This window comes from Leptonychotes weddellii, chromosome 1 (assembly GCF_054177405.1).
Source record: "Leptonychotes weddellii isolate Sample4059 chromosome 1, ASM5417740v2, whole genome shotgun sequence".
NCBI classification, from domain to species: Eukaryota; Metazoa; Chordata; class Mammalia; order Carnivora; family Phocidae; genus Leptonychotes; species Leptonychotes weddellii.
In genome coordinates, this window is record NC_138369.1 from 114,673,271 (window position 1) to 114,695,167 (window position 21,897).

Genomic DNA, 21,897 nt, shown 5'->3' on the forward strand with positions numbered 1-21,897 from the left:
TTCATGTTTGCAGTAGGCATGTACAGTATCTTGGGTAGACTGGCTCATGCACCTAGCCAAGTAAGGAAGTTCCCTCGCATAACTTTGTAGCCTTTTAACAGTAGGTAGCATTCATAGTGGTAAGGAGTAGGTTAAGGAAAGGAAAAAGGCTTGGAGTTTACTTCTGAGGCTTAATTTTTAGTGTGATTAAGATTTTATTTATTCATTTCAGAAGGGGTGGGGTGGGGTGGGGGGAAGCAGAGGGAGAGGAAGCAGGCTCCTCACTGAGCAGGGAATCTGAGCAATGTGGGGCTCAATCCCAGAACCCTGGGATCATGATCTGAGCTGAAAGCAGATGCTTAACCAACTGAGCCACAAAAACACACTTCATGAAGTCTGGTTAAAAGCACTTTATTGATTACAATATCAATTCACAGCAACATTTCACAGAGCTACTGTACAAATAAAGGAATGAATCATTGTGCAAGAAAGATCCAAGAATACTATTAAATCATGGTACAAGTCCATAGTTTGGCTTAAAGCTTTTATGAGCTTTAATCTACGTTCACCTTGCCCATAGTCCTACTACTGACATTCAAAGTCAATTGGCTACAAGTTTGTAGAAACCACTGTAGGTGAAGAAAAACATTTTAATCAGCTTTAAAAACCCACTTCTATGTGGATGCCTTTGGATAAGAATATGCGAATCCAAGTGTTCAGATGCTTTGAAAACAATAGAGCACCATTGTGTAAAAGACAAAAGGCTTGAAATATCTACCAAGTATCACTGAAGTTCAATTAAAAAATAAATACTATATGATGTAAGATTTTGTCGGGAACACTTAACACCAGCTGAAACACATAACCAGGTTTTTCATGATGCTGCATTATAACTATTTTATAGGATCAGTAATTGGATTTAAGAAAAAAGACTTAGGAAATTTTATCAACATGCAAACAAATCTGCTAAATACAAGGTGTACCATCAATCTGTGACTAATAAACTTTTAAAAGATGCACTGCTAGCTTAGACATTCAACTACAAACCATTTTAATGAGTACCTATTGTAACCAGTATTTTTAGATATACCACAGAATTTAAGGCAACTCAAAATGAGCAGGAGGAAAAACTAGTAAATATGAAACATAATACACCTAAACAGTCTAATTTAAAATACCTATTTTTTTCATTGTGCTACTCTTTCTCACAAGAAAGATGGTCTAACCTTTGAGGGTGTTCTAAAAAATTCTAACAGTTTAAAATTTTGCTTTCCACAATGGCAAAAGGGAAATCTGAAGCTGAACACAGTACTTGATTTAAAAGCAAAAATTTTTAAGCATGACTTATACCCTAAAGATTCTAGAGAGAATATTGTGAAAATGGTAGGCCCATTTCGAAGGCCCATTTAGAAGATTGTTTAATCAATTTCCATAAGTTTAAACATCAACAGATAAGCCACAAGTATTCACTTGCCTTGTAATTTAAAATGTGAAACATTCAACAGTAACCAAAGCATAAATTTCCCTGAATGTTTTCACTTTTAAAAAGGTTAATAACAATTATTAAGTCTAAGACCTCAATACTGTTGGAGAAGGCCAGTTATAATATTGGCACAGTATATTTTAGCAATAAAAATTTCATTGTCACCTGGAGAAGGCAAGATCCATTTCTCTTAATAGGTTAACTTTAAAATTGCTTAACACGTTCCAGAAGCACCTACATCCATATGTCTAGGATACCAGTTTACTATCATCATGCAGTATCAGTTCAGCTGAGTCTACATTAAAATAAGGAGAACGGCCTATTAGACTCTTAGAATTGAAATACTAAGCCCAAATTTTTGCCTCTGTGAAGATGAACTCAGTGTGGTGCATGGGACCATGGGATCCAAACTAGAAAAATCTGAGTGAGGGAGGGAGGGGCCTTGGATATTCAGTCTAAACCTCTAATACAGCTGCCAAAAATGAGGCCTGCCTGTCCATCAAGGTGGAGAGGTCTTTGCTATCAGCTTTCGGGACGATCTGCGGATCCACAGGGCAATCACTATCACTCTTTTTAGAAAAGAATACGTTCTCTTAAATTATTCTTGCCAGATCTGAAAAAACCACTCTTTAGGAAGTGATTAAGGAATCTATAAATAAACATGCTGAGGCATATTGTTTAATGTTTCTTATAAGGTAAAAGAAAACACGCACCAGATAAATGCAACAATCCTGATGCGAATTCTTTAAAACTGTACAGTAGTACTATATTACTCTTACTGGTTAAAAGTCTTATGCTCAACACTTGAGACTATCAGCTGAACTCAAACTGCAAGTAAATATATTTAGCAATTGGAACCTATATTACTAGAGAGCAAAGGTTTAGAAGTAAGTTAATGTGGTAATGAGGTCACCATTTGGTCATATGTATATAGCCACAACAGTGGTTGGGTCTTAGTTGCCTAGTACACATTTAACTATGGGAACTGCTTTTAAGCTTATCTACAAAGACTAACTCATTCTATCAACATGCTTAAGACCATGGATTTTCTTGTAGTCTGTGCCTCTCTGACAAAATTATCTTGTTATTAGAATAACTTTCAAAGAGGAAGAGATACTCTCATATATACATTATGTGGCTATTTTGCACATGGCAGAGTGCTTTCTTGAACAGGATTTTGGAATGAATTGCTGAACTACACGGCAAACCCTCACCTTCTTGGGAAATGAATATGTTCCTTTAAAATATTCTTGCCTTACCTCAAAGAGCTATTCTTTATGAAATGACAGTCCACAAACATTAACTGCAAAAAAAAGTTCATAGAAATCTTGTATGTGTTTATAAATACACATTCATGCCTGCCATCTACAATATATATTTTTGGTCCTATATCTTAATCTTTACCCATTTCCTTTTTATTATCAGCTATCTTAAAACTGATACAGACTTCATTATAGTTGATGCACTTACTAGCACATTCACAATATAAAAATGAAAATTCACAAGTGAAATTTGGGGAGTACTTAGATTAGGGTTACATGTGATCATAAGTTGAGACCTATCTCAATAGTAATGAACAAGGTTCACTAAATTACAAAAATAATGCACTTCTCTATATGAGAATAGTCCATGACTTCACCATCAAGCAAGACTAAATCTTCTACTGTCAATCATTTAGCTTTAGTTATAGGGGAGAAGTATCTTTGTTTAAATTGGGGAGGGGCATTCTAGTAATAGACACATTATATCATTGACAAACAGGAATTGCTTGGTACTTTCCTCTGACTCCTTTAAAGACTGCTTTCGGAATTTTTCTTCTGGCTGTAAAGTGGAGTCACTTGGATCTAAGCATTCTTTTTTGCGAAATCACTTAGAAACCATTATTTTGTGCCAAGAGAAGAATTACAGAAGTACAGAAGAGCAAAAAGTCTGAATATTTCCTTTTTTAAATTTAAGTCACAGATATATAAAATCTGAATTAATATAAACTATTTGAACATAAATTCATAAAGCTACCTCACTACACTAACTAATCAACTCTAGTGACTGGTTAGATATTAACGCTTCTTTTTCAACAACATAATGCCATCACGTATTTCCCATCTACATGTATATCAACGGAGAACACTGGGGAAAATTCTTCAGATGCAAGGACAATCCAAACGTTAATCTGAAATAATGAGTGTGCCCTACAAACTCAGTTCTAGAATATGACATCACTAGGAAAGCCCAACTATTTAGAGGGCTACTCAAAGTGTCATTTGATCATAACCAGATTTTTTAAACGTCAAGAACCGTTTTTATGCAATTAACTGCTGTCTATTAATATAATGAGTTTATGTATGTCTAAAATTTCAGAATGAAATCTCGATTCCCGGGCCTTCAGATTATCTCCCCCTCCAAGGACTGAAAATGAGCACTTATTTAAATTCATAGGATGGCAAAGGATGCACCAGAAACTAATGATATTCAACAGAGACTGCCCTCAGAGGTACCTAGGCCTGTGAGCATTCTTAAACATTAAGCAACCAGGAGCTCTTTTAGATTAAAAAGGAAGGTCAGAAATCAAGGAGACCTTCTTCAAACATAAGTACACATACATATGGGATCACTTCCATCTATTACTGTGCCTACTTCCTCCATTACAAAACTCAAAAATGCGGTATTTCTTATGTATAAAGTTAAAAATGTAGGTCTTAAAAAATGCAAACACAATCAAACATGATAAACGGCTATAATGTGTACATTCTGTCCTACACAAAGAAAATAGTTTGAGTACAAGCAAAAATTCATCAAGGTTAAATTAGCTCAACTCCTCAAGTTAATGCACTGGTCCTTTTGATCTCAGCAAGCACCCTTGCCTTTTTTTTTTTTCTTCCCCACTTGTTTTGTAGCTTACTGAAATATTTTTGTATATAATAATCTCAATAGAAAAATCTTCACCTGCAAATATAAGGTAGAGTTTTCTTCTCACAGCGATAGGCTGTAGCACTGATTTCTCCAGATCGCAACGGAGAACAGAAAACCTGTACGCGCTATTAATTCCAGATTCTAAGAAAACTGTCCCAAGAGCCTGTTGCTACAGCCATGCCGTCATCTGTTACACCTAAACAGCTGACACGGTTATCATGACCAGCAAGAACACCTGAAAAACAAAAGTTCAGTAAAAAGTTAACAGGCAACCTTCAGAATTAAACAAGTATATGCATAGAAGATCTAGAAGGGTATTTAAAACCTAAACGGGGAGCCTGGGCGCCAGGGGTAGCTAGATATGTGAGCAAAAACAATTCTTTGCATTACATGCATTTTTGACACCTACATCGGCCTCATGCTTATCACTTTTGAAATATTTTATAGTCATGCTTGGTTATATCTAGGAAAAGAGATGTATACTTTATTCTACATCTCTAATTAAAGTTCATGATCCGACAGCTGTTGCCACTGCTGTTCTCAAAACAAAATTTCAAATGCAGTTCAGTGAAGCAGTCTTTCACCACAAGAACAGTAAGGATGTTAAGAATGAAGTTGCCTGACATCACCACTTCCAAAAATACCAAATTAGTTTATGTACTTTGCTCTGTTAAACAGCTAACACTGCAATGTTTTGATTCTAACTTTGGTTATAACCAACTCATCTAGTTTTAGTTTTGTAAAAGTTAAATTCATTTGATACTCAGATCACCACACGGGATAAAATGAATATTCCCAAATAACTGCAAGGAAAATGAGAAATGTGAAGATCTATAAGAAAAATTGGAATATATCAAATTCAAGAATTTTTTTCTTTAATAAACTGTGTTTGAGTTTGCAGTATCTCTAGATAATAAAGCAAAATCATTTTCACTCAACTTCAGGAACATAATCTTGTCTCTTAATATTCTCTGTAGTACATCCAGCACAGCAATGTTTGGCAACAGGCAAACGTACAACTACAGGTTGAAATAACAAAAAATGAGCATTGTGACTAAATACTCCTAGTCACATTGGAAAGGAAAATGAATTAGCAACTCACAAGTCGCCATTCAATTTTACTGTGAACGTATCCAGTTGAGCCAACTTGAAAACAAGCAGCTGTACGCAAAGCAAAACTAACTCAAGCATATGCTAAATTGTGGAAAACACACACATTCTAATTTTGTTATGGATACTAATTGATTCAATCCAGGCAAAACACCTAATACCTCTTTAAATAAAAGTCCTAATTGTGTAAACACTGACTGACATTCTCAATAAAATCCACTCTACATGGGAAACAGAAGATAGGAAGGATGTGGCTGTGGTGGGAGGAGAGATGTTAAAGCTGAACCCTCAACAGAGAACACCAAGAAGTTAAAAAAAAAATCAATGACTCATTCGAATTGTTTTAAAACTTCCAGACAGTGTCTGTTGAGGGTCCAGCTTTAACACCACTCTCCCACCGCTCCCCAGTGTGGATACTAATAAACCACGTTGGGAGTGCACACACGCACACAAATCAAGTAATAGCAAGAGAGGCATGTTACCTAAAGATCTGGAAGTAAATACTTAGGAGCTACCTTTGGGAACAGGAAACAGGCGCTGTGGCCAGAGGACTGCTGTTTTGGTAACAAGCCATGTATGTAGCTGTATGATTCCCTATGCATAATACTGATTCTAAAAAATACTTAAAAATCACTCTGTGGAAGCTGTTATTCCTGACAGTCTCCGCGGTGACCTGCTACACTCGCTAGTATTCTGGCAGCTACGGGGGAGAGCTCAGGGCTGAGGTTTGGAAAGGGGGGCTGTGTCCTGTCCCAGACAGGATCCGCTCCAGAAGGAAGAGGATTCACAGCCGTTACAGTGCTTCCTGTCAGGTTAGAAGAAACTCCACACTGAATTAAGACTCAAAAACTTACCAAACAAGAAGATATTCTAGAACCAGATGTCACTGCTCTTTACAAGATGGGAACGTCACTACGGACCACGGACGAGAACTGCCAGGGTGCCCTTCCCCGCGGCTGCGAGGTGTCCGGGGAAGCTGCCCGTGTTTCCTGACAAAATCCAAACCTACCGTGACCTCTTTACCAACCTGCACGATCTCCTTTTAGCGTGTCCCACACGTTACAGTTGAAGTCATCATAACCAGCTAACAGGAGGCGCCCGCTTTTTGAGAAAGCCACGGAAGTGATGCCACAGATGATGTTGTCGTGCGAGTACAGCAGTAACTCCTGGTCTGCGCGGAGGTCAAAGAGCCGGCAGGTGGCGTCATCAGAGCCCGTGGCAAAGGCATAGCCACTTGGGAAAAACTAAAAGCAAAGGAACACACATTTATTCCACACAAGTCTACAAAATCCACGTGAGGCAGTGTGATAAGACTCTGGGTGAGACAGACCTAGATTTGAACTCCAACCTGGCTTCTTCCCAGGTGAGAAACGTTGGGCCCTGAAAATTCTTCCACACTTCAGGCCTGAGTTTCAGAGTGTTGGTGAGGATGGAATGAACTAACATGCAAGGTCCATGGTTCAGCACAGAGCAAGTACTCACTAAAGACTGGCTCTCTTCCTCCATACGGCTTATTAAAAGATTTGAATCAAACATTACTGTTTACAGAATTTATATATGTGTTGTCTTAAACATTCCAAAATCCCATCATCCATCATGAGAAATAAATAGAAAACATTTTACAAAAGCGAACATAAATCATCCCAGTTAGGCTGGGTATAAAGTCAAGCTAGGAGTAAACTATGCATTATTAGTTTGTGAATCCCCTTTTCTCAGAACCTAGCACTACTCAACATTTTTTTTTTTTTAACAGTTTTTTTCATGTATCTTTTGGTCATCTGTATTACTTTTGTGAACTGATTCTTCACGACCTTTGCTTATTTTCTACTATACTGTTAGTACTTGATTTGCAGGAATAACAAATAGAAATTTTTTTTTACAGATTTTAGTTTTTTATTTTTATTTATTTTTCTTAAAGATTTTTTTTTTTTCATTTATTTGACAGAGAGAGAGAGAGACATTTCAGCAGTCAGAAATACAAACCCAAAATCTGGATGCTATTGTCAATAAATGGTCTTAAGAAATTGCTATCAGAATTCCTAGAGTCTGTAGATATATTTTTTAAAGATTTTATTTATTTATTTGACAGAGAGAGACACAGCAAGAGAGGGAACACAAGCAGGGGGAGTGGGAGAGGGAGAAGCAGGCTTCCCGCTGAGCAGGGAGCCCAATGTGGGGCTCAATCCCAGGACCCTGGGATCATGACCTGAGCCGAAGGCAGACACTTAACGACTGAGCCACTCAGGCACCCCTATAGTTTTCTTTTTTAAAACTATAAAGCAATATTTCATTTTTATGTAGTCAAATTTATCTTTCCATTTGACATTTCTTCCATTGTTGTAATGAGTAAGGTCCTTTCTCAGGCTTATTAGCTGATGTTCAATTATATCTTTTTCTATTTTTTTTTTAAGATTTATTTGAGAGAGAGAGAGAGAGCACGAGTGCAAACATGAGTTGGGGGGAGGGGCTGAGGGAGAAGCAGACCCCCTCCTGAGCAGGGAGCCCGATGGGACTCAAGCCCCGGACTCCAGGATCATGACCTGAGCAGAAGGCAGACACTCAACCGACTGAGCCACCCAGGTGCCCCTCTTTTTCCAATTTTTTTTAAAGTAATTTCATTTTTCACATCTTAATTTTTATCTATCCAGGATTTATTTGATATACAGCACTTAGTATAAGGATCTAACTTAATTTTCTTAATAGTCAAGTAATTGTCCCAGCTGTTGATTAATCATTTTACTGATTTTCTTGTTACATTTTTAATTCACTGAACTAATATACACAAAAATGTTAGTTTTGTCTACCCTTTCTTGTACCTGTACCACACTTTGTAAAAATCCTAACTTGATAGTAAATTTTTCTATCTGGCATGGCAAAATACTCATGGTACTCTGATTCAAATCAGTCTGTTTTCTCCTCCCCCCCCCCACTTCAATTTCACAGACATTTGATCAAGTTTCTTTTCTCCATATCCTTCTGACTCATCTCAAAAAAAAAAAAAAAAAATCCACTTGGGTTTTTTTGAGGGAGAGGGAGAGAATCCCGGCAGACTCTCCCTGGACGTAGGGCTCAATCTCATGACCCTGAGATCATAACCTGAGCCGAAACCAAGAGTTGGACACTTAACGGACTGCACCACCCAGCCACCCGCCCTCCATGTGGGTTTTATTTAAAATTTGTATTAAGCCTAAAAATTAGTTTGAGGGATAGATGATTAGCTTATAATATGCAATCTTCTCATTCAGGAAGATGGTATTTTTAAAAAGATTTTATTTTTTTAATTTAGAGAAAGCGAGTGCAAGAGTTGGTGGGGGGAGGGAGGGAATCTTAAGCAGGCTCCGAGGTGGGGTTCCATCTCATGACCCAAGCTGACGCTTACCTGACTAAGCCACCCAGGTACCCCGGGATTATTTTTAAGTCATCTCTATGCCCAACAAAGAGCTTGAACTCACAACCCCGAGATCAAGAGTCACATGCTCTACTGACTGAGCCAGCCAGGTGCCCCAGGAATATTGATTTAAAAAAAAAAAAATGTTTCCACAAAATTTTATTATAAAGATTCTACACATTTCTTGCTAATGTATGCCTCTTCCTAATTTCTGTTGCTATTCCCAATAGGATTTTCTTCCTTTCTGTTGTCTACCCGGTTATTATTGGGGTTTGTATATAAGACAGTTATTGATTTTATTGATTTTAAAAGTTTCTGTCGCCCAGAAAATACACCGAACTCTTTGTGATATCTAGATAGCCAGACTCTCTCACCTGCAAATAATGGTATTTTTTCTACTTTCTAATTCAGCTTTTATTTCAGTTTCGGGTCCAACTATACCAGCTAGAAGTTTCCAAACAATTGAAACAATGGTGATGGTATTATTGTCTTGTTACTTAATACAATGAGAATGCCTCCAAGGTTTTCACTGCTAAGAAGCCCCCCCACACTCACGATGATGGTGGAGGAAGGCAGTGCTAACAGGGTAACAGGTTCTCAGAAATGCAAGTACTTCTTATTTTAATGATTTTTAGGATGGTTCAAGCCTGGTCCCAGTGGAGATGGTTTTTCCACATCAAAAACAAGGAACTGCTTTTCCTTTTCAAATTCCCAAAAGGCTAAGGAACCTCTAGCCACCATTTCCTCTACCTACCAAGGATCCAATCATTAGTCCTCCCAGGCCACAGTGAAGTTTAGAAAGAAGGCCCTCAAGCAAGTGAAAGGCTTCACCAGACCCTTACTGCTACCTAGAGGCTATGATTTTGACCACTTTCTTCCACTGTAACAGCCAGCAAGATACTCTACATTGTTCCTTTGCAGAAGTCCAACAATACCATTTACATACATTTATCAGCATGTATGGGTTAAACCTGTTCTCTACCATGGACCGAAACAGAAGCTATACTCAGTAAGGGCCACCTAGCGCAGAACACCCAATCACAAAGCTCAGTGTATGGGGCACGGCTTGCCAACAGTCTATGTTTAAGACACAGGATGACCAGACATCCCGTTTTGTACAGGACAGTCCCCATTTATGCTTTTCTCCTGCGCAAAATTGGTAACAGCATTCTTTCACACTGAAAATTACACATTTCCTAGTTGGATGATATATGATCACCTTACCAATACGATGAACTAGTTTTAATTTCCTGGGTGCTTAGGACGGCCCTAAGAGCTAGAGGGAATACTTGAATATAAAGTCTGCCAGATGCATTTAAAGAAAAGTGTGTGTGATGTTGGCTGTTCATTTAAGTTGGGTTTCTTTGGGTTTTTTGTTTGTTTTTAATGACAGAGAAGCTTTCTAGTACTGAGTTTTTTGTTTTTTAAAAATGGGTGTTTGTTTTCTATCAGATACCTTTTGGTATCCAAAATACTGACAAAATGACTTGGTAAATTTTATTAATAGATTTCCTAATATTAAGTCATTCTTTCATTCTCAGAATTAATTTTTACTTGATAATTTATTTTTACCTTGACACCTTGTTGGATTTGATTTGCTATAATTTTTCCTAAGATGCTTTTATCTAGTTTTAAGGGAGACCCTTTTCTTGTGTTTCGATGTAAGGGTTATGCTAGTTTGACACAATGAACTGGGAAACTTTCAGTCTTTTTCTGTGTTCAAAAACAGTTTTAATAGTACTGAAACTCTGTTCCTTCAAAGTATGGATTATTTGCCAATAAACTACATGGGTCTGAACATTTTCATAAAAAGTAGTTTTAAACTATCTAGTCAACAAACTGAGGGTTCTAGAGGGGAGAGGGGTAGGGGGATGGGTTAGCCTGGTGATGGGTATTAAAGAGGGCACGTTCTACATGGAGCACTGGGTGTTATGCACAATGAATCACGGAACACTACATCAAAAACTAATGATATATTGTACGGTGACATAACAAAAAAAATCATAATAAACTAGTCAAGTTTTCATTTATTGAGTCAGTTTTGGAAAACTGACTTAGAATTACCATGTTAAGTATTTTATGATTTTTAAAATCTTTAAAAAATAATAAAATCTTTTATATGTAATATAACCTTTACTATTCTTAATTTTATATATCTGCAATATTTATCCTTTTCTTTTTTTAAAGACTTTATTTATTTGACAGAGAGACAGCGAGAGAGGGAACACAAGCAGGGGGAGTGGGAGAGGGAGAAGCAGGCTTCCCGTGGAGCAGGGAGCCCGACGTGGGGCTCGATCCCAGGACCCCGGGATCATGACCTGAGCCAAAGGCAGACGCTCAACGACTGAGCCACCCAGGCACCACTTTATCCTTCTTAAGTTTACCAGAGATTTAGGGAGTCAAATCTTAGAGTATTTGAATTTTTTAATTTTCTAATAATTTTCTAGAAATAATTTTTTTTTTAAGATTTTATTTATTTATTTGAGAGAGAGAGAGACATAGCGAGAGAGGGAACACAAGCAGGGGGAGTGGGAGAGGGAGAAGCAGGCTTCCCGTGGAGCAGGGAGCCCGATGCGGGACTGGATCCCAGGACCCTGGGATCATGACCTGAGCCGAAGGCAGACACTTAACGACTGAGCCACCCAGGCGCCCCTAGAAATTACAAAATTTTCTAAATATTTGTTCATTCAACATATATGCACTAAGCACCTACTGTATCATGCACAGTTCTAAATGCTGGTCTGGTGGTAAATGGAAGTCAACAAAACTGACAAAAATCTTTGTCTCCATGGAGCTTATATTCTTGCGAAGCAGACCATAAACATGAAAAGCAAATAAAAAATAAGCATGTTAGATCATGGTAAATACTAAGGAGGGGGCGGAAAAAAAAAAAAAGGCCAGGAAAAGAGCAAGGGCGCATGGGCAAAAGCTTAGAGTGTCCAGGGAAGACACTACTGAGAAGTAGGATTTACTGAAGAATCCCCCCCTCCAACCCTGTAGGAGGTGAAGTGATGGGATTCTGTTGGGAAGATCAGAGACATGGGGGTGGGGGGGGCAGTAAGGGTGACAGTCCTGGGGTGGGGGGGAGGTGGCGGTGGCAAGGAGCCCAGTGCGACTGAGGCAGAGGGACGACTGGGCAGTTCAGAGAGAGAGGGAAGCAGTGTAGGTCATGGGTGACCACAGGTCCACAGTCCCTAAGAGGCTGATATGAACCCCTCAGGATGGTTGTTTTTCAGAACTTACTGGAATATGCTCTGTATTAAGAACAACTCCACTGGGCCCGAAGTAGCATGCTGTAATGAACACAACAGTGTGTCCAGTGACAGATACAGTCATCCTAAGTGGGGTAAGTAAAGACTATAAACCGCTCCTTGTTGCTCTGGTCAGGTTCTGCCACACGGTAAGTCTGCACTAAACTGAGGGGACGAAACGTTTTTCACAACTCTGGACATCAGACTTGCTGCTCAAGGCTGGACGGACCACAGCAAAGGGGCAGAGGGTAGATGGTGGAGGACCTGCTGGTTCAGGTAGAGGTTCTCACTTCAATCTGCATTTTTTCCTTTTCTCCTTAACCAGCTCCCTTCTCTCCCTCTCCTAGTGTGAACTGTTTTTTCGAAGTCCTGAGCTATTCACTTCAGATTATTTCTTTAGTGGCCTACTATGCAACTGGTTCTTATGTTTAAGAACGTATGTCCAGTGCAGGGTGCAAGGTTTATTCAGTCAACATTATTAAACTACATTATTTAAATCCTTCATCTTTTTTCTTGCCTACCTAGGGTATCAGGATCCCAAGGTTGTATATGAAAGTCTCCTACATAATGGTGTTTTGGATTCATTTCTCCTTGCGTTTCTAATGGCTTTGGCTTTCTGCGCATTTCAATGTGACAGCTTCACCACGGACCATTTCTTGTTAACATAAAACTTCTCGTCTTATAGTTTGTATTTCAATTTTACTTTGTATAATAGAAATATAGTAATATTACTACAGATTTCTTTCAGTTTATCATTTGCCCACTCTTTCTTTTTTACCGTTAGCTTTCCTGGGCCATTTTGTTTTAGATGTAGCTCTTATAAACAACATATAGTTTGACTTAACAATGTATCTTTTAATAGTGGCAACCATTTACATGTATTGCCTTGAGTTATTATATGTGGTCTTAATTTCTTATCCTAGGTTATATTTACTGGAATATTTCTCCCCTGTCATAAAATAAGGCCTCTGATACTTAAAATTCCTGGGTCACAGTATTTCTCCCTCAACACTCAGCAGATATTGTTCAGAAGCCTTCCAGCCCTGTCTATTATGGGCAAGTGTGAGGCTAGCCTAACTTTTTTTTCATCTTTTGTATCCAGGTAATATACCTTTTCATTTTGAATATTTCTAGAATTTTTTTGTCCTTATGTTTTGATATCTTAATTTCAAAAGGATAGGTCTATGTTGGTCTTTTTAAATTACTTTCATATACTGGGCAAGCCCCCTTAAATTGTTAATTTTTCAAAAATGAGCTGAAGAAAGAATTATACTTCTGCTTTCAGTCCAAATGGAGTTAACAGTGATTACATTTACCCCCATGCCGAAAAAAATAAAATAAATAAAATTGACAAAGTATATGAAACCTGGTTCTAAAGACACTGGCTATCAGTCAACAAAGGAGAGTGGTCCCTGAGAGACAGGACACACATGAGGTAAGCCCCGTAACTGCCCCAACTTCCTGCCTGGAGAAAGTTTACAGGTCATGGTGCTGGGAAGGGGATCCCAAATGGAGCCCACAGATGTCCCAGAGTTGAGGAGACAGCTGGGAATCCAGGGAGTCCAAGGCAGTTAGAGTTCACAGGCCAGAAACCGGAGAGGACAACCCTCTCTTCTCCTGACAGAATGTCAGGAGATGGTAAGGGGCCCCTCAAGTATTCAGCTGAGTACTGACCATAGGTATGTGAGGAAACTACTCAAGCACAGGAGATACCCATAAAGATAACAGGAAACAAGCCAATGCTCACCGAGGCCCAGGAATAATGTCTGTCCCTCCTAGAAAGGGGGGAAACCTCACAATTCACTGGGAAGAGAGATCATAAGGTTTTCCCCTCACTGGTGGGACAAACTTAAGCATACACAAAGTGGTGCTCTGGTCCACCTAACAAAACTGAAATGTAAGACCCGAAAGGATCAAATTATTTCCAAATAACTATTCCCTAGGACAAAGCTAAATAGTATTTATATAAATACAAAATTATCCAACACCCAACAAGGTAAAATTTACAATGTCTGGCATCACATCTAATGAAAATCAGACATGCAAAAGCGAGAAAATATGACCCATAATTAGGAGGGGGAAAAAAAAAATCATTCTGCTGACACAAACCCCAAAAATATCAGATGACAGAATTAACAGACAAAGACAAAAAGCAATATCTGAGATTAAAAAGGACACTGTATGGGTTTAATGGCAGATGAGACACTGCAGAAGTGTACTGAGCTGGAAGACACAGCAACAGCCAACTATCCAGAGTGAAATACAGCGAAGAACAAGGCTGAAAAATAAAATGAACACAGTATGAGTGAACTGTGGGAACACTTCAGGTGTCTTAATATATGTGTATTTGGAGACCCCAGAGGAGAAGAGACAGAAATATATTTTAATGATAATGGCTGAAAAGTTTCCAAATTTGATGAATAATCCACAGATCCAGACACGAGAAATATGAAGAAAATTATACAAAGACACATCATTATCAAGTTGCTTAAAAACAAAGAGAAAGGGCACCTGGGTGGCTCAGTCAGTTCAGCCATTAACTCTTGGTTTCGGCTCAGGTCATGGTCTTGGGGTTGTGGGATCAAGGCCTGCGTCGGGCTCTGTGCCCAGTGCAGAGTTTCCCTGAGATTCTCTCTCCCCCTCTCCCTCTGCCCCTTTACCATGCCCCAGCTCAACTTGTTCTCTCTCTGAAATAAATGGATAAAATCTTTAAGAAAAAAAAAATATATTAAAAGTAGCCAGAGGAAAACAAAGGACACACTGTGTAGAGACCAAATATAAGCATGATAGTACATCTCACATCAGTACCAACATAAACCAGAAGACAGTGGAATAACATCTTTAGAGTATCAACAGAAGGGGGAAAAAAAAAAAAAACCAGTGAAAATATTTTTCAAAAATGAAAGCAAAATAAAAAATATTTTAGATATACAAAAGCTGACCGACTTTAACAGATTTACACTATAAGAAACATTAAAGGAAGCCTTTCAAGAAGAAAAATAGATGAAAATCTGAACCCATAAACAAAAGAATGAGGAGCACAGAAAATGGTAACTATGTTAATAAACGTAAAGACTTTATTTGTTAAATCTCCCTAAAGGAGCATCAGCTCTTGAAAGCAACAATAATATCAATGTACTGTAGGGTTTAAGACCTATAAAAGTAAAATGTATGACAACAACTGCACAAAGGCTGGGAGGGGAGAAGTGGGAGAATCCAGGTAAAAGGTGCTTATCTATGTGTAAAAGTGGTATAAGAGCACTTAAAGGTAGACTGCCATAAACTAGAAATGTACACCACAGATTTTCTCGGCAACCACAACCACAACCACAAAAACCAAAAACCAACAAAAATATTGCTAAAAAGCCAAGAAAGGAAATTTAGAAATTCAAAAATTTTTTAAAACCTCAAAAGAAGGCAGAAAAAGAACAAAGAATAGACAGGACAAAAGGCAAAGAGCAAGATGGTGGATTTAAACCAAATCATGTCAATACAATAATCACATAAAATGTAAATGGTCTAAACAGTAACAGGCAGAAATAGGACTTTTTTTTTTTTTTTTAAAGATTTGAGCGCATGAGCAAGCATGAGCAAGGGAGGGGAAGGGGCAGAGGGAGAGGGAGAGGGAGAAGCAGACTCACTGCTGAGTAGGGAGCCCGATGCAGGACTTGATCCCAGGACCCTGGGATCATGACCTGAGCCAAAGGCAGACGCTTAACTGACTGAGCCACCCAGGCGCCCCAAAATAGGACTCTTTAGACCCAACTACTGCCCTATAAGAAAATCACTTTGAATATAAAATACAAATAGCAAGTAAAAGCAAGGAAAAAGATACGCCCATGCTAAGACTAATCAAAAGAAAGCTGGGGTAGTTCTATTAATATCAGACGAAAATTTCAGAGTAAATAATATTACCAGGGATAAAGAGGGACATTTCATAATGATAAAGAAATCAACTGACCAGGAGAACACAATAAGCCTAAAGGTTTATGCTTTGAAATACTCACTGAAGCAAAAACTAATAAACTGCAAGGAAAAATGGACAAATACATGATCAGAGATTTCAATAGCCCTCTCTCAATAATAAATAGAAAGAACTGACAAGTATCAGTAAGGATACAGAAGACCTGAATAATACTATTAACCAACTTGAGATAATTGTTATCTGTGGAACTCTCCATCCAGTAACAGAATAGAGATTCTTTTCAAGTGCAGAACAATGACCAGGCCAGACTGTATTCTGGACCATAAAACAAGTCTCAAGAAGTTTAGAATCCTATAAATCATGCAAAGTGTATTCTTGGACCATAATGCAATTAAAAACTAACAAAAATAAAGATATCTAGAAAATCTCCATATATTTGAAAACTATGTAACATACTTCTAAAAAACTCATGCATCAAAGAGATCAAAATTATAAAGAATTTTTAACTAAATGAAAATGAAAACACAGCACATCCAAATCTGTGGAATGCACCAAAAGCAATGTTTAGAAATTTACCACTGGGCGCCTGGGTGGCTCAGTTGGTTAAGCGACTGCCTTCGGCTCAGGTCATGATCCTGGAGTCCCAGGATCGAGTCCTGCATCGGGCTCCCTGCTCGGCAGGAAGTCTGCTTCTCCCTCTGACCATCCCCCCTCTCCTGCTCTCTCTCTCATTCTCTCTCTCAAATAAATAAATAAAATCTTTAAAAAAAAAAAAAAAAAAAAGAAATTTACCACTTTAAGCTTCAATATTAAGAAAGAAAAAAAAGTTTCAAATCAATGGTATCAACTTCTACATTACACACCTAGAAAAAGAAAATGAAACCCAACTACACAGCAAAGAAATAATCAGAAAAATCAATTAATAAAGCAGAAAAATAGAGCACACTGTTCAAACCAAAAGATGGTTCTTTGAGAAGATAAAAGAAAACAGATAAACCTCTACCAAACGTATTCATTTGCTAGGGCGGCCATGTAACAAAGCACCACAAACTGGGTGGCTTACACAACAGAAATTTAAGGTCTCACAGTCCGTGTCTAAGGGCTGTGGATGGCAGTCTTTTCCCTGTGAGTTTTCACAGTTTACCTTCTTTGCCTGTTGGTCTGGAGCTTTCCCCTTTTTCTAAGGATACCCCTTATCTTGGATTAAATCACCTCCAATCCAGTATGACTCAGCTAATCACATCTGCAACAACCCTATTTTCAAATAAGGTCACATCCTGAGGTAGTGGGGGTTAGGACTCAATGGATAAATGGATAACCTCAACAAGCCTATATCCAAGTAAGACATTAAATTTGTAGTTAAATCTCTTCTCACAAAGAAAATTCTCCTAGAGAGCTTTCACAGGGAAATTAAACCAAACATTTAAGGAAGAAATAAGACCAATTCTACACAATCTGTCCCAGACAACTGAAGTGGAGGGAATGGTCCCCAACTCTGCCTACAAGACCAGCATTAGTCTGATACCAAACCAGAAAAAACATTTGAAGGAAAAATAGAACCTTTATGAATATGGCTGTAAAACTTTATAAAAACTTTTATAAATCAAATGCATTAATATATTTAAAAAGTTATGCATGATGACCAAGAGTGGTTTGTCCCAGAATTACAGGGTTGGGTTAATATTTGCGGGGTGGGGGTGAATCAACGTGAATTCACCATTTAACAGACTAAAAAAACAAAAACCACATGATCATCTCAACAGATGAAGAGAAAGCACTTAATAAACTCCATTCATCCCTGACAAAATCTAAGCAAATTAGGAAAAGAGAATACCATCAACCTGATAGAGGTGATACGATGAGAGATGGAGAAGACTAGGTTTACCTGCTCTAAAATTCTATTTTTCTAACCAGGCTGGCCTACTAATAGGGGGTGGGGGTAACAAAGCATTTACTTTCTCAGATGTTCAACAAAATTATAAAAAATGGCTTTCAATATGTGAATAAATAGAAAGCAGTTTTTTCCCCAAATACATCTTCTTACAAAATTAGGAGTGTCTTATACACATAAGCATTTGTATTCATAGTAGTTCTGGAAATCCTAGTCATTTCTACACAGTTTAGCATTTGACCTACATAGGACAATAATAACCACAAATGACTACTTCATTTTCATATATACGAATACTTACCTGGCTTAATCTATTTGTGGTTACCTCTTTGGAGTTTTTGTTGTTAAAATCACGTTAAAGATTTCAACAGTTTATAGGCACAATGCATTTCTTTAGAAATGCTATTTACTTACACTGACAGCATTAATATCTGACACATGTCCAGTGAAAGACTGTCTGCACATTCCATCTCGAATATCCCACAATTTTGAAGAGGCATCACAAGCACCAGAAACAAAAGTCCTCATGTCAGGACTCAGAGAAAGACTCATCACATCTCCAGAATGCCCAGTGAATGTGGTGGTCTGCTGGGCAGTTTCGATGTCCCATAAAGCACTATAATTAAACATAAATTAAAATAATGACTATTAGATCTTTCCTAATGTTAGTTCCCGCTACCACCCTCAACCCCCGAATCAGTGTTCTTGTGGGCCACACTTACCAAGTTGTGTCTCCTGAACTTGTAACAATTTGGCTGTCATCTAAAAATCGACAGCAGGACAAGTAGCCTACGGCACAGAGAGCAACACATTTCAGGTTATCACTGATGGAGTGACTCAATTACCATGTGAAATAGTAACACATTTTTTTAAAACCCAATACATGGGCAACAAATGTTTGTTAGTATAATCTATAGTTCTACTTTTAGTTACCTCAAGTTCCATGCTGTCTGCAACTCAATTTTATCAACAAACTCTCAGGTATCTACTATTTCGATCGGGCGCCCTGTTAGACACTCTGAAAATGACAAACTCAGGACACAGTCCCTTCTGCCTACTATGATTACCAAAGACAGAGAGATTCCTTTACACAAATCTCTATCATCTATGGAAGACTAGGTTAGGTACACTGGGAAATCCTTTAATAATACTGTGAGAAATTACAACAACCTCAGTGAAGGCTTCATGGAAAAGGGTCACCTGAATGAGAATTCACCAGTGTTTCCAAATATGGAAATGGCAGGAAAATGCTATTAGAGATTTTTGTAAAAAGCATCATCAAATAGTACTACCAAGAATTCGGAGATTTAAAAGTATTCTTGGAGAGGCAGAAGCCTGATGAGTGGCAATAAATTCCTTATTAATACTGCAAACCAAATGCTACAGTACGGTGTACACTCTATGGTGTGCATACTGGCAAATCAAGCAATGCACTACCACATTCGTGAAGTATTTTCCACTGTGTATCTAATACACACTTTTAATTACATAACTAAGTACAGATGCCAAAATCCCGTAACTGTTATATGGTTGTAGAGAAAACAGAAAATTCTATTTTCTGCGCCCCCCCCCGCCCCGCCTTTTTGAACTCACATCCCTGAGATCATGACCTGAGCCGAAATCAAGAGTCACTTAACTGACTGACCACCCAAGTGCCCCTGTATTTGCTTTTTCTTTTCTTTTATTGTTTGAATATTTTACAATCAATCTGTCATTTTTATAAAATTGACTATTTTTGAAAGAAAAATAAAGTTACAGTCATCATTTGTAGAACTATAAAGTTGGTCCCTTGCCGATTCATATTCCTTTCTCCTCTCACTTGATTAACACTCAATCTTCAGCAGCTGACCATGATTTGTCACTCGTTCTCGTTGATTGGCTCCCTTAGGAGTCCTCATACTTGGTAGGAAAGGACAATATTTAGTGGAGCTCACCTGTGTGACCCGGTAACTCTCGGCTCACTCTCACGTTTCCCTCTCTGGTTTTCAAGTTATATATAGAGCAGATGTTGTCCAGCCCTCCACACGCGACATAATTACCAGAGGGAGCGTAGGCACAGGTCATCACCCAGGAAGACCTCAAAGGAATAGCATGCATCTGTACAACAAATATAACACACAAAAACTATTATTAAGATTACAAAAACAGTCCATTTTTGAAAATGATTTACAGTGAAGCAAATATTACTAAAAATTAAATGCATCTAACTAAAAATAAGCCAAATTAAAAATGCAATGGTTTAAGAGAACAATGAAAAATAAAATACTAATACAGAAAAAGTAATAGGCATGTTAGCATTTATCACCAATTCATTCGGATTTAAGTGTTCTTTTTCAGAAATTATTTTAAGAGGACGCAGAATGTTTCAATGCTAATATACCCATTCAAAATATTAAGTGCAAAATGTTAAAGAATTGAATAAAATTCTTTGTTTTTGCAATAACAGTCAAAAGAGGAATTTCCTCCAATATAACACTGAACAATGCAATTGTCAGAGCCAATTAAAATGGTTCTTCCATAAAAAATAAAAAAATAAAATGGTTCTCCCATGAAGAGATAGCTCCGTGGGGGCGCCTGGGTGTCTCAGTTGGTTAAGCGTCTGCCTTCGGCTCAGGTTATGATCCCAGGGTCCTGGGCTCAGCAGGGAGTCTGCTTCTCCCTCTCCCCTCTGCCCCTCCCCCTGGCTTGTGCACTCTCTCTCTCTCTCAAATAAATAAATCTTACGAGAGAGAGAGAGAGATGGCACTATGTCCTAATAGTAGGATATATACTCTGCACCCAAATTTTAAAAATGTCCATAGTTTGCACTGATCTGCCCACACCGCTCTGGTGCCTTATTACCCAATACCAAACATTTCAAGTAGGCGGCAAAATTTAAGGTATACGTGAATAAGCAAGGCTAAATGGTGATTACTATTATGCTCTCACTTAAACCTAAAATATTTTAAAAGCTATTTTTGTTCTAGGAAAATATAGTTGAAAGACATGCTGGATGGGCCAATTAATATAGAAAAACTGTTATAAATCTGTCTTAGCTAGCTTTAAAATCTCAACCAGGCTGAAGTTATTATTTACTTCACAAAACAGTACTTTCAAATCTTCAATAAAAATAGTGATAGAAGTATACACAGAATCTAAAAGGTATTTCATGTGTGTAAGTTTTCTTGAAGCTTTTCTGCTACCACTCAACCCCTTTACACCAAGGATTCCTTCCGGTGGACACATTAGGAGGACCCATTGGGTTCTGCCAAGAGACAGGGAAAAGTTGTAATTTGCCTCCAAGCTACTGCATCTTCTGAGCAATCCAGAAACACCAATCAGTGGCTAGAGTGGACCCAAGGAAAGCCTCACACTAGCATTCTGGCTTACCCACAACTAGAAATAAAAATCTCAGGGTCTCTGCCCATTAGGAAATGGGTAAGTTAAAAAAAAAAAAAAAAATCATTTAAAGGGGCACCTGGCTGGCTCAGTCAGAAGAGCGTTGTGACTCCTGATCTCAAGGTCGTGAGTCTGAGCCCCATGTTGAATCTAGAGATTACTTAAATAAATAAAACTTAAAAAAAAATAAATGAATCATCCATATGTAAAACTGATGCACATCCTTTTCTAATATTAAAATACAAAGTAGGCGACTCAAGTAAAATACACTGAATGATAGTCCTACCACTGTCCTTGGGAACATAAAAGGGCTTAATATTAAAAGCAAACACTAAGCCCAAAGAGAGGATCTAGATTAAAATAAATGGAATAAATTTATCTTTGAAGGAAATTGGTTTGAAGTAATTGAATAAAGGAAAGAACTGTTGGACACCAGACAAAATAAAAGGTTAAAGAAAATGACTAAGAAATCCTACCTTATTTGTTGTATAGCTATCCCAAATAATTAATTTTCCATCTTGGGAAGCACTGACTAGTAGCCTAGAGGAACAAACACAAAAATAATTTGACACAGAGGAAAAA

The 21,897-nt window shown here is 38.0% G+C and overlaps 1 protein-coding gene across 2 annotated transcripts in view; it reads right to left on the reverse strand.

Moving 5' to 3' along the window:
• Positions 1-374: 374 nt before the first annotated feature.
• The window catches only part of GNB4 (G protein subunit beta 4), a 57,312-nt gene continuing 35,789 nt past the window's right edge, over positions 375-21,897 (reverse strand). For both annotated transcript variants that reach the window (XM_081829857.1, XM_081829846.1), the window contains 6 exons: positions 21,792-21,855; positions 19,872-20,034; positions 18,660-18,726; positions 18,352-18,553; positions 6,510-6,726; positions 375-4,607 (listed from right to left, as the gene is read on the reverse strand). In XM_081829857.1, the coding sequence (XP_081685983.1) occupies positions 4,501-4,607; positions 6,510-6,726; positions 18,352-18,553; positions 18,660-18,726; positions 19,872-20,034; positions 21,792-21,855 (820 nt within the window). In that variant the 3' untranslated portion in view covers positions 375-4,500. The remainder of the gene's footprint in view (positions 4,608-6,509; positions 6,727-18,351; positions 18,554-18,659; positions 18,727-19,871; positions 20,035-21,791; positions 21,856-21,897) is intronic.